At 36.5% G+C, this 18,669-nt stretch overlaps 1 protein-coding gene across 5 annotated transcripts in view; it reads right to left on the bottom strand.

The window, feature by feature from the left end:
- The window catches only part of RPTOR (regulatory associated protein of MTOR complex 1), a 508,936-nt gene that overhangs the window by 174,163 nt on the left and 316,104 nt on the right, over window positions 1-18,669 (bottom strand). For all 5 annotated transcript variants that reach the window (XM_078155853.1, XM_078155851.1, XM_078155852.1 and 2 more), the window contains exons 10-12: window positions 16,214-16,289; window positions 6,842-6,943; window positions 822-905 (exon numbers count right to left, since the gene is read on the bottom strand). In XM_078155853.1, the coding sequence (XP_078011979.1) occupies window positions 822-905; window positions 6,842-6,943; window positions 16,214-16,289 (262 nt within the window). The remainder of the gene's footprint in view (window positions 1-821; window positions 906-6,841; window positions 6,944-16,213; window positions 16,290-18,669) is intronic.

Genomic DNA, 18,669 nt, shown 5'->3' with positions numbered 1-18,669 from the left:
AGGTTTATCATTATGAATATCAATGATTATATTGGGCTACGTAATACAGTAGTGCTCCGTGAGACTATTAAAATATGTAGGAATGGTTGTTCCTATACTAAATGGCCTGAACCTACTATGCTATTTGACTTCCTACCCACTTTTGATGCTTTCGTACTACCTTCCCTTGATGTAAGCTGTCGTTTTTTGTTCTTTTTAACATGCCTATCTATTACAGTGCCTCCTTCTTCCCTTGTCCTAATTTGCCTTTAATCTTCTGTGGCTGGGAAACCAGACAACCAAGCTTGTCAATGGGTCTAAATTCGAGCAAATAGGCTCAGAGTAAGCACTTGAATGGCTCTTCCATGAGTAGAATGCTAGGCTATATTTCATGGACTTTATTACATCTAATTTGGCTGCTCAGAGGCCTTTTTTTGCTTACTTCCGGGTTCTTGGCTGTGTTCTGGATAGCTGAGGTTGCCGGATAATGGACCTCCAGATAAGTGAGTAAGGTGTTACTGTACTTTCTTTTCTGCAAAGGCTATGGCTAGGTGCAATCTCAGATGGAAGAAGAGGGATAAAAAGTGAATAATGGTAGTTGCTTTGGCCCATTGAGAACACATTTCAAGTACATTTGGCAGTTTCCAAATCCTACTGAATACAGCCAGATTTGAAATTGAACTTAGGGATATAAGGCCATGGTCAGTTTTGAGACACTCAATAAGCTCACAAAAGATTTCCCTATTCCCTTCATGCAAGAACGACTTATTGTACATAGTCTACATATTAACTCATTTGAAAGGTTCTTTTCCCTTCTGTGAGCTAATGCAACAAGTACACACCAGGCTCACTGCCCAGGGGCCCAAGTCTAAAAACCTTCCCAGTAAGTCGAGAGCTCTCAACCGATGAACTTGGCTTAACAGCACCTATAGAAAGAGGAAGAAAGAAATATTATTGCAAACCCTCCTAAGTCCAAACCCTGAAAAAAAGATCCCCTATTCTCAAATATGCACCTGAGGAATAAAGGCAGACGTTTTAAACCACTAAATGATTCTGATGGATGAGAAAGAAAATTTAAACTCATCTCCTCTGGACCCCAGCCACTTTCCCCAAATGTACAGCTGATTCTGCTACTTTCCATCCCACTCACGTATAACTCACAGCTGCACTACATGTTGACTAAAATTTGCATTTCTTTCAGCTTATAGTTAAAAGGACATGTAATTATATCTCAGAAATATTTTGGATTAATGTTTTTATTCAAGACTGCTACATTCAACTGTAACATTCTGATGTTTTGACTAGCATGGATTTCATATTCTCCAGGTAACCTTGGGTGAGACAGTCTCCTGATTTCCCAAGTTTGAGCAAGTGGGAGGGCCCAATCAGTGCAGTATCACAGCCATTCAAACACATCAAATTCTATGCATGATGCTCACAAAGACCAATTATATTTCTCTTATTCATCCTACTCCTTAAACATTTCCAAATAAGAAAAGAACTTTGTTTTCCTTGCCAAAGAATTATAAAAGCACCCAGAAACAGAAGAAATAAGTCCAGTAAACCTGATTATCAAAGCTTAGTTTACAATAGTGAAGTGCTAGCTTAGAGAGGTAGCATGGGATATTAGAGATCTGGTCTTTAAAGTAAGAAGACCACAACTGACTGACACTACTTCCTCATTTGTAGGATGAGAATAACATAATTATTTCACGGGGTTATTGGGAAGATCAAAGGAGATAAAGTATTGTAAAGAGCTTTGCAAAGCTAACAGGCCTATATAAATGTGATCAGGTAGAATTGAGTGATACAAAATATCCAAAAGAGGAGGACCTCAATAGCATTTTAAAAATAGAAATGAGGAGGCTAATTCATAGAAAAATTCATTACAAAAACAGTAGTCTATTACACCAGGTTTCCTATGGGAAAGCATTCTTTCTATTCATTGAACAACCAACAGAAGAAAGCAGTATGGAGTAATGGAAAAGAGTACTTAGTTTAGAGTCAGTGGAACTGAGTTCAAATACTGGCTTGATACCAAAAACCTGTGTGCAACAGGACAATCTACTTAGTGTCCCTGGGCCTCGGTTTTCTTATCTGGAAAATAAAGGGATAAACGAGGTGACCCTTAAGGTCCCATTCAACATTGGGTCTAAATAGACAGCTAGAACTGTCTCAGTTCCTTGAACAGTCTCTTTAGGAGTTGTTGATCTGATGTTGTAATTTAATATCATTTCTTGTTTCTGACTGAGTCAATCTTGGTGTAGAATTAAAAAAAAATAAATACTAGTGACCTGATGAGTTATTCCCACAACTTTTCTCCTCTGCCAATCTAAAGTAAAGAACAGATAGAAACCTGTGTGAAGATTCAAATCAAAGCCATACTTGTCTACAAATTGGTTCATTACAGAACACTAGATTGTAATGACAATGACATTGGAGATAAGAACTACAGGATCCTATGAGAGTTAAGTAGAAGATAACAGAACACTATTCCTGCTTTAAACTTTGACTTAGTTTCATTAATATTACAAAAAAAAAAGCAGATAATGAAGTTGATCAGAGCCATTTTAATGAAATGCTTATATTTATTTTTACCAATTACAAATTTTGAATTAAGGTGAATTTTTAGGGTATTAAATTATTATAGAAAACAAATTTATTTTCTTTATCAGTCCTCTCTCTGTTTCTACCTATCTCCCTCATGCCTGTGACTCTTTCACAAATATTACAAATTGAAACAAATTGGGACAATGTCTGAAAGCCCTGGGCACTGCTTCATAAGAACTGAAGAACACATAAAAATGGGAAGCAATTTGTGTTGTTTTGTTCTAAGGTTAGGGGGACAACTCTGCAGATATATGACTTACACAATAAACCTCCAGAAACACTAACCAAAGTACATACAAATATTATCAGTGAAATTTTTTAAATTTTTTAATGAATGGTTTTTAATAAGAATAAATATAAATTTTTTTCTACATTTGGGTTAAAAAAAACCCCATATGACATTGGATAAGGGAAATGTAGCTTAACAATAGTTCATGTGAAAAAAGAATTGGGAGATTCAGTGAAATAAAAGCTCAAAGTAAGTCAATTATATGATATAATGGTCCCTTAAAGCTAATCAAGCAACAATTATTTATTAAGCACCAACTATGTGACAGTCAATGGGGATACAAATAAAAAAATTGGACTATCCCTTTCTCAAAGACCTGAAATTCCACTGGGGGAAAAGAGGGGGATTCTATCATTATTTTGTGTAACACTGAGAGGCAAATGTCCAGAACAAGGGAGGTAAAGGTCCTACTACATTATTCTAAGCTCAGGTATAATTGGGGTACTGTAGTCAGTTCTAGAAGGTATAATTTAAGATGGACAATGACATACTTGATTGTGTCCAGAGGCCAAACAGGAAGAGGAGGGGCTGGAGACTAACAGATAATAGGGTTGACTGAAGGAACTGGAGATGTTTAGATTAAAGGAGGAGAACAACATATAAGCTATTTCAAGTATCTGAAGTTCTGTTATACTAGAAGGACTAGAAGTATTCTATTCGATTAACAAGTAATGAATGGAAGTTGCAGAGAAACTGATTTAGCTTTGATGCAAGGAATAAAATTCCCCAAATCAAAACCATCCAAAACTGGAACAGACTAGGGAAGGGAAGAATAGTTACTTTGGAGGCCCTTGCCCCAAATTGGAGGTTTTAAGGGACTAGTTAGATTTCCATTTTGGCTGATTTCATAGAAGACGTTTTTGAACAGATATATATTGTACAAAAGGCCTTTGAGATTCCTAGCCAGCAAGGCGAGTGGCTGGGAAGGAGGAATGAGGGACATCCAAACTCTGCTACTGGAGACATTACTGACCTACAGGGAAATATAGTAATTTTTCCATGAGGGACACTGAAGCAACTGCACATTGCAAGGATGTATTTTAAAGCTCTTGACTGACCCAGGAAAGTCATCAGCCTCTGCCTTTGGGGATAAGGTAGAAGAAATTTTGTCCACTACATGAAAAGAAAAGTAGGCTGTTAAAAATGAACAAGTTTCTCAATTAAAGTTCTCTTTCTTCTGAGCAATATTTAAAGAACTGCCATGGTGCAGTTGGATAATTTATGGATAACAGGGTCTAGGCTTTGGCATTAATAACACTTTTCAAGATAATGCATGATAGAAAAAAAAAGCAGGTCAATGAGCAACTATAATATTATAGGGCAGCACCCAATAAAACAAGTACTTTTGTGAATCTTGTCTTGCTTAATTCCTCAGTGGAATATACATTAATACCATCCATCTATACTGGACAAAGAACTAGAAGGAAAGCCCTTAGCAAAAATTAAGAATCTTCTGTCTATGCTAGTTTTATAGAATTACACTGAAAACAAACAAACTGAAAACTTATTTCTTTTATTTTACAAAGGAGTTTTTTTCTTATTTTGGCAGCAGGATATTGGCTCTGTTAGGTCTTCTTCCCTGAGGGAGTATGGATTGTAAATGGAACACTTTTAAAAAGTCAATAAAAAATGATTTACAAAAGGATTCTCTAGGTTTGGTCCCTAGAAGAACCAAGTTTAACATGTTTGGCATCATGCCCTTGTGACATAAAGATTTTGGTTTACAACACAACAGTATCAGGGAAAACTAGAAGATCATTGTGCTGCTTCTGGACAGAAAGGTATAGCTTCCTGTGACGGAAATTTGTAATTAGTGATTCAAGAAGAACTGAACCTTGGATCCTCTCCCTTTGCTTCCCTAACAATTTATTCACTCAAATAACAAACAATTACCACGGACCAGGGGAATGGGCTAGGCACAAGGGATATAAACACCAAGTATGAAACCCCTGCTCTCAATGAGTTTATAGTTATACACATAATTGTACTATATTCTACACAGAGAAAACATGAAAGTATTTAAAATCTCCATAGTCTGGCTCCAATTGTCCATTCCACTTTATTTCACCTTACTTTTCTTCATACATTTAATGTCCCAACCAAACTATCTGTTCTACTCTGCCCTTTCCAGCCTCCACAAATTCATGTCAACTATTTACAAGGCCTCAAATGCGTTCTTCACACCCATTTTGTAACCACTACAACTCTGATATACGCCTTCTTGCCAAAGGCTTTGTTCTAAGTCTTACCTCTTGAAATTCTTTTCTTATGAGAAGTTTTTCCAGATTCTCAACAGCTAAAAGTGACCTTTCCCTCAGATTTTCCTTAAGTCCTTGTATTGTTCTTCCTCTATCTTTCTGCCAACACCACATTCTACCTTTTCACAGGCTTATTTGAATATATGTTGTGTCACTCCAACACAACCTAAGTAGACTGTTAGCTCCTTGAGTGCAGAAATTGAGTAATTTTTCATCTTTGTACCCATAGCAACTAGCACAGCAGATACACACACACACACACACACACACACACACACACACACAAATATGCTTATATACTGCTTTCCTAATCGATGAATGGTTCCATTTAATGCTTATATTTGTGTACTGCATTTAAATTTACCCTTTCTTCTCTCGCCTCCTTGTCTTACCATGGGAGATTGCTGAGGGAGGTTTCTGTACCAGATGAAATTTCAGATCTGTTGCAAGGTTAATTATGAATAAAATCCTCAGTTGCCAGCTAATATTATGGCACAACATAGACTGAATACTAGAGAGAATACCTGCCAACTTTCATTGTAAGGACAGAGATAAAATGTTCATCTATTTTTCAAAAGTTCACTCAGCCATGGAACCACTGAGAAATGAAGTTTTGATCTAGTAAAGTCTGATGGTCCTGCCCTTCACGGCGGTTAGTAGTATTTAGCAGAGAGAGTGCAATTCTTACTATTAGGAAGGAAGTGAAGCAGATGTCCTTGGAAAGGTAGAGGATAATAAACAAATTCCTGTCTCACAACAGGCAAAAGGACCAAATCACTGTACTTAAAGAAAGGCACTGATCTTAACCTGGAAACTATAACCTTTTAGAGATGGGACTCTTCCCATTAGACATCTAAACTTAAATCAGGTTTAGATGGAGACCAAAGAATGGCCTTACTGGAAGAAAGGAAGGGGGAAAATAAGGGGGAAGGAAGGAGGTAGGGAAGGAGGAAAGAAGGAAGAAGGAGGGAGGAAGGAACAATTAAAAAAAAAGTTGTATGTCCCAAAATGAATGACTGGGTACAAGTATGAGCTTTGGAAAAACATACAAGATACGTAGAAAGGACATTCTTTGTAACCACTACAACTCTGATATACACCTTCTTGCCAAAGAGGTAGACAGATCTCTAGCAAGAGTATATATTTCTGTGTTAATAATCAGCCAACAGACAAAAGGTACTGTTCCTTCTTAGAATACACTTTCTCCTAAAGCAAGAAGGTATTCACAAGAAATATTTGCCTCACATGTTTGTAGTTTAAAAGCCAAGGAGGGGACAATACAGCCAATAGGCTATATCAAAAGATATTTGTTTCATCACATTTTCAAATCAAAGTTCACTATGAAAAGGAATGGAAATGAGGAGAGGTAAGGGTGGGTAAAAATTGATACTTTAGAACAGGCTAATGGACAATCTAAATTTATATTTATTTGGAGGTAGGGTGACATTCGATGCCTTTATCAAGAAAGCCTTCCAGGAATATCCAAACAACTAATTTTAATTACTCCTTAAGGAATTAGTATAATTAATTTATCCAAATACCATCTGGCCCAGAGTATAGCAATCAGCAGGCACATGTTTCACATACCCCATACACTTCACAAAAGCTACACAATTGAGTTTAGGGCTGTGGGTTCTTCTTGTCTTTCTTTCCTCAGCTGTCATGGGGTCTGACCAATCAAGCTATGTGAACCAAAGAACCTTACCTGCAACACTATAGGAAGTTGTTCTGGTGGGTTCCTGTTCTCTACTCCCATTGTGAGCCACACCTGGAATGCAGTCAATTGCTCAGCAAAAAATGGACTATGCTGTGTGACAAAACAGAAATAGTAGTGAGTTTGCTCTTTTCCATGTATATAGCACAAGCAGACTCATATGTGTACTTTATATACAAATAAGATGGTGAGATTTGACCAGAATAGTGAAATACCGGTAATGAATCTTTCCAAATAAACATTTTAAAATTCTTTTCCTCCCATAAAGGATAGAAAAATTATTCAGAGACTGCTTGTATTAAACTACTTTGAAGAAAAATGAATACAAACAATAAACAGGTGGGACATAAGACAACATACTCCCATGTTATACAGAAAGATGACTAGGTCATTTGCTTAATATATTTCTTCATGTAGATCATGTGACAATTAATTTCTCTTTCTTAGATGTTCAATTTTTCTTATACACACTTCCGTCTTTCCTGAGCACATAGTGAAACAATACCGTATGAATGAAAAATGGACCCTTTTTCTTTTGCTATTCTGATGCTTTCCGGGGGGGGAGGGAATGGGGAAGGTGGGTCATTCCAGGACTGTGTATTTTAAAAAGAGAAATGAAATTATCCTGTTATAAAAAGAAAATATAAAGCAAAAATGGTTAATGACAATGATTTCTATTTGTAGTCCCTAAAATCCCAAGAGAGTAGGCAATGTGTGAAGGTTTGACTCACAGTCTAGGGAGTCACCGTCCCAAGAGATCTACTGGAGTAAAGTGAGCATTGAGAATTCTGTTTCATATTTTTAAAAGAGTAACTTGAGGGTCAGAACAGCATGACTCTTGAGAAAAAAGCTTTGTTAGGAAAGAAAGGTCCAACATAGGGGGGCGGAGCCAAGATGGTGGAGTGAAAGCAGTGACTTGCTTGAGCTCTCCTCCAAAGCCCTCCAAATACTCATAAAAAATGGCTCTAAACAAATTCTGAAGCAGCAGAACCCACAAAAAGACAGAGTGAAACAAATTTCCAGCCCAAGACAACCTGGATGGTTGATCAGAAAGGTATGTCGCACCGGGCTGGGAGCGCAGCACAGCTCAGCGTGGGTGCACAGGCCGCAGCAAACCTGGAGCAGGCCTCAGAGGACTGAATCTCGGGCAGCTGTGGAGGTTTCCAGACTCCTCAATCCACCAATGCCAAAGACAAATTAGAAGGTCAGTGGGAAAAGTCTGTTTCTGTTGGTGCCTAAGAAAGGAAGGTGGGGTTTCAGCTCCATTCCCCAAGGGCGTGGCCCTCGGGGGGTGCTTCCCGAGCTTCCGGCCCACAGACTGAGGGGGAATCCAGTGGCTGATCAGAGAGGGATTGCAGGGATCTCTTTGCCAGTACTGAGACAGGAATCTCTTGCTTTGCCCGTGTTTGGATCTGGGCCACAGTTCTGGGCGGCGGTGCTGGGGGGAGGAGGAGCACTGGCTTGGTGGAGCTTGTAGTGGTTGTGGTGCCCCTCCTCACAGTTACAGGACAGAAAGGAGTACTTGTAGTCGCAGGCCAGGAAAGGAGTAAACACCTTGCCCCTTATCATACCACCTTGGAAGAACTGAAAATTTGCAGGTCCCTACAAGTATCTCTGAAAACAGCTGTACAAACCACCGAAGCTTGGGACAGTACATTCTCCACATTGGAAGCAGATTCGTACCTTAACAAAGAGTTTAAAACTCAAGTAATTGGCTGGGATCATGAGTAAGCAGTGCAAAAAGAGTCAGACTATATTATCTTACTTTGGTGAAAAAGAAGACCAAAATATACAACCAGAAGAAGACAACAAAGTCAAAGCCCCTACATCCAAAGCCTCCAAGAAAAATATGAATTGGTCCCAGGCCATGGAAGAGATCAAAAACGATTTTGAGAAGCAAGTTAGAGAAGTAGAGGAAAAACGGAGAGTGATGCTAAAGGAGACCCAAAAAATACTGAAGAAAATAACACCTTAAAAAATAGCCTAACCCAAATGGCAAAAGAGGTCCAAAAAGCCAATGAGGAGAAAAATGCCCTAAAAAGCAAAATTGGCCAGATGGAAAAGGAAGTCCAAAAGCTTACTGAAGAAAATACTTCCTTAAAAATTAGAATAGAGCAATTGGAAGATAGTGACTTTATGAGAAATCATGACACAGTAGAACAAATCCAAAAGAATGAAAATTAGAAAACAGTGTGAAATATCTCATTGGAAAAACAACTGACCTGGAAAATAGATCCAGGAGAGAGAATTTAAAAATTATTGGACTATCTGAAAGCCATGATCAAAAAAGAGCCTAGACATCATCTTTCAAGAAATTATCAAGGAAAACTGCCCTGATATATTAGAATCAGAGGGCAAAATAGAAATTGAAAGAATCCACAGATCTCCTCCTGAAAGAGATCCCCAAAGGAAAACTCCTAGGAATATTGTAGCCAAATTCCAGAGTTCCCAGGTCAAGGAGAAAATATTACAAGCTGCCAGAAGGAAACAGTTCAAGTACTGTGGGAACACAATCAGGATAACACAGGATTTAGCAGCTTCTACATTAAAGGACTGTAGGGCATGGAATATAATATTCCAGAGGGCAAAGGAGATAGGATTACAACCAAGAATCACCTACCCAGCAAAACTGAGTATAATCCTTCAGGGGAAAAAATGGTCATTCAGTGAAATAGAGGACTTTCAAGCATTCCTGATGAAAAGACCAGAGCTGAATAGAAAATATGACTTTCAAATACAGGACTCAAGTGGAACATGAAGAGGTAAACAGGAAAGAGAAATCATAAGAGACTTCTTAAGATTGAACTGTTTACATTCCTGCATGGAAAGATGATATTTATAACTCATGAGACCTTTGTCAGTATCAGGGTAGTTGGGGGGAAAAAAATTATATGTATGTATATGGAGAATAAAATGAAGGGATGAGAGAGGATGATATTTGGAGAGGAAGAAAGGGAGAGGTAGAATGGGGTAAATTATCTCACAAAAAAAAACAACAGAAAAGTCTCTTACAGTGGAAGGGGAAATGGGGGAAGGTGAGAGGGAATGAGTGAATCTTATTCTCATAGGATTTGGCTTAAGGAGGGAATAACATACACATTCAATTGGGTATGGAAATCTGTCTTACCCTACAGGTAAAGAGGGGGGAAAGGGGACAAGAGAGCAGGGGGATGATAGACAGGAGGGCAGATTGGGAAAGGGGTTAATCAGAAGTAAATACTTCTGAGGAGAGACAGGATCAAAAGAAAGAATAGAATAAATGGGAGGGCAGGATAGGATTAAGGGAAATAGAGTTAGTTTTTCACAACATGCCTACTATGGACGTGTTTTGCATAACTGCACACGTACAACTTATATTGAGTTGCTTGCCTTTTCAGTGAGGGTGGGTGGGGAGGGAGGAAGAGAGAAAATTTGAAACCTAAAGTTTTAAAAACATATAAATGTTTTCACATGCTACTGGGAAAGAAATATAGGAAATGGGGTACAGAAGTCTATCCTGCCCTACAGGAAAATAGAAGGCGAAGGGGATAAGAGAAGGGGAGAGAGATAGAAGAGAGGACAGAGTAGGGGAAGGGATATTCAGAATGCATGACATCTTGGGGTGGGGGGAGGGGGGAGATGGGGTGAAAATTTGGAACTCAAAAACTTGTGGAAGGGAATGTTGAAAACTAAAAATAAATAAATGTATATTAAAAAAAAGTATTTGCCACTGTGATAGATGCTTATTAAACAAAGCACAAGTAGAAGAGGAATTCCCTATAGATGCTGAGGTAAATCAGGTGTTCCTATTTGTGTATGTCATTGTGCTGATTGCATTAAACCCTAGAACATTATAGAGCCTCCTCAATGAGATCCATGGATACTCAGAAGACTAGTCTAACCATCCATACAAGAAAATCTAAATGAATGAAAAATGCCATTTGCCTCCACAGGTTCCCAAAGTGGTCAATATTACACCTTGGGCAGCACTGGAATGATCCAGGGAGGGTGGCAGTAGTTTGAAATGACGCAAATTTAAAAAAAAAAGTTAAAGTGTTAAAGAAAGTAGATTTTCTATCTTGCCCTATAGGAAAATAGAAGAGGAAGGGGATAAGAGAAAGGGAGGAGATAGAAGGGAGGGCAGATTAGGGGAAAGGGTACTCAGAATGCATGCTGTCTTGGGGTTGGGGGAGGGACAAGATGGGGAGAAAATGTGGAACTTAAAATCTTGTGGATGTGAATGTTGAAAACTAAAAATAAATAAATGAGTCTTTAAAAAAAATTAAATTAAAATTAAAAAAAAAAGCAGATTTCCTGGGGGGTGCTGAGTAATTTTTTCTTTTCTGAAAAAAAAGAAAGAAAGGTCCAACATAGAAAAAAATAGTCACAGTGTCACTTTTTTGGTGGTTTTAAAGAGCTAAAAAAAAAAGATATGCCTAATGATTGAGGAATGGCTAAATGTGACTATAGCAATGTAACGGAGTTGTACAATGCTGTAAGAAAGAATAAATATGAAGAATTCAGGGAAGCTTGGAAAACTTTTATGAACTGGTGCTGAGTATGAAGTAAGCAAAGTGTGGAAAACAATATATACACTGTCTTCAATAATGTTAATGGAAACAACAACAAGAAAAAAATGTGATTATAATGACCCAGCTTGGTGCCAGAGAAACAACAACAAAATATACCTCCTTTACTTCTTTGCAAAGGTGGGTGTGGAACAGTACATATATTGTCAGACTCAGGTGATGTGTTGGTTAGTTTTGTTAACAGCTTCTTTTTCAATTTCTTTGTTGTGAGAGATGGCTCTCTGGTTAGGAGAAGAAGAGTGATCCATTTGGAAATGAAGGTGATGTAAAAACAGAAGAGAAAAACAGAAAAATGAAAGATGAAAAGTGAAAAAATATGTTGGTATAAAAAATTTTAGGGATTAACACTGATGAAGAGTCAGCCAAAATATAGTTAATTATACTTGAAAGGCCAATTTTTGATTAAGGAAAGGTAATATTTTTTACACTTAATATAAACTACTCATAAATTGGTTTTTTAAAAGAAATTAGGTAAGTGGATAGTCCTTGAAACAGTTGCTATAGGTTAAAAGAAAATTAGTAGACTGGTTTTTATTCAGATATGTTACATAATTAAATCTCTTTTTCTCCCTTCATTTAAAATCAATCTTGGTCTATGGATTTTTACATGCCGCTCTTTTGCTAGTAATGTCTACTGGGTCCTATATATGGATAGAAAAAAGGAAAAAAAAAGATTGATATCTCAAACAAGGAAACTAAAATTGGCAAAGGAAGAAAAGGTGCTCCCAGATCAGTGTGACTGAGAGAGTTGGTCATATTTTCAAAGGCTCAGAAGAACCTTGATGTGGTGGGGAAAAACATCTTTCAATGATGAGACAGGCTCTGGACTTCCCATTATGCTGAAACCATGTCATGAGAGAGGCACATTTTATCTCTCAAGACACTGCCCAGTGCCATACCAGTCAAACTACCAAAAAATAATTTTTCAGAGCTAGAAAAAATAATAACAAAATTCATCTGGAAGAACAAAAGATCCAGAATATCAAGGGAATTAATGAAAACAGATTCAAGGAAAGGTGGTCTAGCCATACCAGATCTTAAATTGTATTATAAAACAGCAATCAACAGAACAACTTGGTACTGGCTATGAAACAGAGTGGTGGATCAGTGGAATAGGTTAGGTATACAATATAGATATAAAGGTTGATTACTACAAGCAAACTGGGAGAGCAAGGAATAGTTTACCTGTCTTATTTATGGAAAATGGAAGAATTTATGACCAAACAAGAGACAGAGAACATTATAAAATGCAAAATGGATAATTTTGATTACATTAAATTGAAAAGTTTTTGCACAAACAAAGCCAATGCGACCAAGATTAGGAGGGAAGCAGAAAACTGGGAAAGAATTTTCACAATCAGTGTCTCTGATAAAGGCCTCATTTCTAAAATATATAGAAAATTTAGTCAAATTTATAAGTATATAAGTCATTCCCCAGTTGTTAAATAGTCAAAGGACACGAATAGGTAGTTTTCAGATGAAGAAATTAAAGCTATCTATAGTCATATGAAAAAATGCTCTAAATCACTATTGATTAGAGAAATGCAAATCAAAATAACTTTGAAGTACTACATCACACCTATCAGACGGGCTAACATGACAAAACAGGAAAGTAATAAATGCTGTGATGGAAAATGCTATCCAAATCCAGAGAAAAAACTATGGAGTCTGAATGCAGATCGAAGCATACTATTTGCTCTTTTTTCCCCCCTTCTGTTTTGTTTAGTTTCTTCTACCTTGTGGTTCCTCCTATTGGTTCTAATTCTTCTTTACAACATGACATGTGAAAATATGTTTAATAGGAATGTATATGTAGAACCTATATCAGACTGCATGCCATCTTGGGGAGGCAGGCAGGGAGGGAGGGGGAGAAAATTTAAAACTCAAAAGCTTATTGAAGTGAATATTGAAAACTAAAAATCAATCAATTAATTTTTTTTTTAAAAGCATTATACAAAAAAAATGATAAATGCTGGAGAAGATGTGACAAAACTGGAACACTAATGCATTGTTAGTGAAGTTGTGAACTGATCCAACCATTCTGAAGAGCAATTTGGAACTATGCCTAAAGGGTTATAAAACTGTCCATACCCTTTCTAGGTCTGTATTCCAAAGAGACCATACAAATGGGAAAAGAATCCACGTGTACAAAAATATTTATAGCAGCTCTTTTCGTGGGGGCAAAGAATTAGAAATTGAGGGGATGCCCATCAGTTGGGGGTTGAATATGCTGTGGTATATAAATGTAATGGAATACCATTGTGCTATAAGAAATGATGAGCAGGAAGACTTCAGAAAAACCTGGAAAGACTTATATGAACTGATGCAGAGTGAAGTGAACCAAGACATTGCTGGGGTTTGCATGTTTGATATATACCTTGCTACCTCACGAATGATGTGTAATGAATTATTTTAAGAAAGTGAAGGTGACTAAGAAGCAAAAAGTAAATGAAGTGCATTTAAATACAGATTACAATAATTTGTAATCTAGGCATACAGATTTGAATTCACTTTTTAGTATGAAGTAGTGTGGCAAAGGGTCAAGAGTCCTAGAATTGGAGAAATAAGGCTCATGTCTGAAACTTCATTTTACTACTAAGTAATGTGCCTATGGACAAGGCAGAATCTCTCAGAGCCTTGGTTTCCTCATTTCTAAAATGGACATTGTATGTACTATATTTTCTACCAATATATTATTTCCCTGACAGGATTGTTGTTAGGATGAAATGATGCATTATAAATAAAATGTTTCAAAAACCTCAGGACATTATATAAATGTAAGCCTTTATTAAGACCAAGAAAAGTAATTTACTCATCCACTCTGTTGGTATAGATGTATTTCTCTCCACCCTCTATGTCCATTTGATAAAGACCCACATTCAACGTAATTCAAAATTTCTAAGCAACATAACTTAGCTGGATGTAGAACACTGGTTTAGCCAGATAAATGAATTGCTTAATTTCTGGAAATCGGGTAATGAATTCAACCTTTTCATCTACGGGCAGGAGATATATTCTTAACCAACAACAGAGGCAATTATAAAATTTGTAATTTAATCACTGTAATAAGTTTTTAATAATAAATGTAATAATATGCAATAACTTAATAATCAAATAACTTTAATTATATGAAATTGAAAAGCTTCTGCTCAAAAATAATGTGCTTAGGATAAGTGGTTGAATGGGAACAAAATTTTTTGAATCAAATTTCCTTGATAAGGGTTGTGTATGTAAGATACAGACACCTACACACATATCCTATTCCCTAATAGATTAAGTGGTCAAAGGATATGAAAAAATAATTCTCAGAAGAAGAACTGCAAAGTATCACATACTCACAACTACATGGGAAAGTTCCAACTCAGTAATAGCCAGAGAAACTCGAATCACAAGTCTAAGGTTTCACCTCACATCCAGAAAAACAAAAAAATTGTCAAAATTGTCAAAAAGATTGACGAAAAGAAGTTAGAGCAGTTGTGGAATAACAGGAACACTAATACATTGTTGGTAGAGCTGTGAAATTGTATTATCATTTTGGAAAGCAACTTGGAATTATGGAAATAAAATGACTAATATGTCTACATCCAAAACTATTATTACTGAGCTTATTACACACCAAGGATGCCATAAATAAGTAGAAAGCCTTCATATACACTTTTTGTGATGGCAAAGTGGAAACAAAGTGAATGCTCATTGATTGGGGAATGTTTAAACAAACTGTGGTACTTAAATGTAATGGAAAATTACTGTAAGAAATTACACATGTGATGACTATAGGTAAGTATGGAAAGATCTAAATCGGGGTGGGGAACCTGCAGCTTCTAGAACACATGTGGCCCTCTAGGTGCTCAGGTGTGGCCCTTTGAATCCAAACTTTACACAGAACAAATCCCCTTACTAAAAGAATTTGTTCCATAAAACTTGGACTCAATCAAAAGGCCGTACCCAAGGACCTAGAAGGCCACATGCAGTCTTAAGGCCACAGGTTCTCCACCCCTGATAGATGAACTGATGCAAAGTGAGGTAAGCAGAGCCAAGAAAACAATATACACAATAATGACAACAATATACATGGAAAGAACACACACACACACACATACACACACACATGAATTAGCAAATTATAAAGATCAAGCATGACTCAAATGAAGAGATCGAAGAGAACACACTCACTATAACCCTTTGTGGAGGTAGGAAGCCTATAGGTATTAAACATTGCACATATGTTAGAATTTTGTTAAAGTATTGACCAGTTGTGCTTATTTTTAAAAATTTTCTTTTTCTTTTCTTTCTTTGTCTTTAAAAATACTATCTGTTATGTAGGATGGCTCTTAAGTAGGGTAAAGGATATTGGAGATAACTACGATGATGTAAAAAACCAGAAGACATCAATAAAAACGTATTAAAAAACACAAAATGATACCAGTAAAAAAAGAAAGAAAAAAATGAATTTGGCAAGCTAAATAATAAATGTCGCCTTCCCTCCCCCTCTCCCACAAAGGCTCATAACTAGTTCTGTCGATTTGGTCATTTTTGTCTTAATTACAACATTTTGATTATTGTAGGTTAACATAAAGAGTTATTAAGACACTGAAGACATCTGAAAAGCAAAGATATCTAGAACTGCATCTATAGCCTAGAAGAAAAAGGTGAACAAAACATGGATGTATAATTTCTTCACATAGCAGTGAAATCTTTCACACAATGCAGTCAGAAAAAGACACGTCCCCAGCCAAACACTGAACGTAATGAGATATGAGGAGGGTTTTTAGACCTTAGATTTATAAGAACTTACCCTAAATGCAGTTCCTTCCTCTATAATGGTTGGCAACTGAGAGAGGCAAATATCAACTGCTAGGTCCCAAGCTTGCCTAGGAAAAGAACAGAGAGAGTAATATAAAGATGATTATTTATTTTCTTTAGATAATGGGAAAAACCTGTTACAAATTTGTACTTTGATATAATCTAGAACAAATGTTCTCTTCCCTTGAGTATTTTATGATTTGAGCAGAGGCAATGGTATGGGAGAGAAATAACCATAATGTGATACTTAGGAATATGATGACAAAGAGCCTTTTGACTAGTGAAATGTCAGGAGTCACCAGTGTCAGTGGCATTACTGTAGCCATTTATTGGGTTTTGGTTGGTTGTTTTTTGCAGTAAAAAGATAGACTGACTAATATCAAAGGAAGAGCTCTTACCAATTTCTAATGGAACTAGGCCACTGGAGGCAATCTAGCTAGACCCTTGGTCAAACAGGATAGTTTTACACAAGTGAGTCTGGTTTGCTCAAAATGAATTTGTTTGATAATCTGACATGGATTTGGAAATAGCCTGAATTATTAAAGAGAAACTGTGTAATGGTTACTGCAGGCACCTGGATTCCTATCCAATTACTTCCAAACCTTAAAGGAAGACAGAATCATTCCTAACCCTAGAGAAAACCCAAGCTAAACAACTCTTACATAAGGATTTCATTGTTCTAAGGGGTCTGATGTTAGAGCAATCAAGCTCCATGTGGCATAAGGGTAATGTGACAACTTAACTATGTGCCAGGGTGAGCACCAACTAGTAACAGGTAGGTGTAGGCAGCAACCAAGTACACAGCTTTAACTACATCTTTTTCTTCTTAAATAGAAAAGGAAGCATTGCTTATTCTTGTTTTAATAATACTAGCTTCTTTTAAGTGAACTTGACCAATCTCTTGACTTAGTTTCTCATTATAGCTTTATTAATGGCCAACATTTGGATATGACTCAACTTTTTACATAACTTCAAATCCTAAAACACACATATACTACCTAAATGTTGAGTACATTTAAAAAATACTTAGCTTTCACTGTGTTTCAAACATTGATCTGCTGAAGCATAAAGTACCAGCCAGCAAGCCAGCCAGCCATGATTAACATGTCTTAATTCAGCTTTGAGACCAGCATTTCAATTTAACTCACTAAATAATCTTGTGGCTCAGACATAAAAATATGATGATTTCTATAGTTCCAAAAGCATTAACTCTTAAATAACTCTTGGGATGTAGTTAACTAGAATTTTTAGTTACGTCCTTGCTTATATTTCTCTGGAAAGCACTGGCAAATAAGGTGATATTTAGTTTAAAAAAAAAGCAGTAATTTATAAGTGACTTGGAAGAGTTAATTTACAAAGTGTCTAATTTATGGGAGAAAATAACTAATGAAATGGAAGAATTTGGATGAATCAGGGCTTGACATTTTCAGCTGTCACATCATAGATGGCAACCAGGTTGAGAACAGATGCTTAGTGTCTGGCTGCTTAACATCTGTTTCCACAACTCAGTTGTGTGCTGCCTATGTATCTTAGAGAAACTTTTCACTCAAACTTTCAACTGATAGGCTAAAATGAACATCTGGGGCTGGCATCCCTCCATGTGCCTGCTCTCCTGGCATTTTAACTTAGTATCTCTGTGACCTTTGGCAAGTGTGATGTTTGAATATACTGCTCCTAAAGCAACTTTCAGGCTGCTAAATAAATGATCCTATAAACTTACTCATTTCACCTTCTTAGTCTGTCTGTCCCATCATAACTTTAGTAATGCAAAAGACAGATAGTGAAGAAGCTAATTTCTGGACATAAAAATGTTTATTAAGCTTGTCCTAAATAAACTGACATCAGATATAGATGAAAAGACTTAATTCTCCATTAGATTGTAAGTTCCTTGAGGCAAGAACTGTCTAATACCTTTCTTTTCATAGCATTTAGAACAGTGTATGGCACATAGGTACTTAATAAATGTTCATTTACTATTATTGTTTTATTGAATTATTCACTGGGATATGATATGAAGTACTATTATAAGTGATAGAACTGATCTTCAAAATAAATGTTACTCAAACAAACATCTAGATGAGCACTGCTGTCCTGTCCAAGGTGGTTCTTGTGAGAGGCTAGACATTTATTCTAAAGACATAACTACTGCTAAAAACTTTCTTGAAATAATCCAAAGAGCTGGAGGCAATTGTTTGCATAAGAACAACTGATATTTTTAAAAATTAATCACATTTATCAGGTGCACTAAAGTTGGAAAAACATTTTCTTCAGAACTATATTGTGACATGGGAGGTAAAAGGATTATTATTCTCATTTTGTAAATGAGAAAGCTATGGCTCAAAGAGTTTTATTTTGTCCATGATTATAAGCTGGTAAATACTTGATGTGAGAATTCTAGATTTCCTTACTACATGTCCAACTACAGCCTGATATCTCCTAAATTATAGT

This window comes from Phascolarctos cinereus, unplaced genomic scaffold (genome assembly GCF_003287225.1).
Source record: "Phascolarctos cinereus isolate Bilbo 61053 unplaced genomic scaffold, phaCin_HiC Scaffold_5;HRSCAF=322, whole genome shotgun sequence".
NCBI lineage: Eukaryota > Metazoa > Chordata > Mammalia > Diprotodontia > Phascolarctidae > Phascolarctos > Phascolarctos cinereus.
Note: the sequence above shows the minus strand (reverse complement) of the source record. Positions and strands in the feature narration are given on the sequence as shown.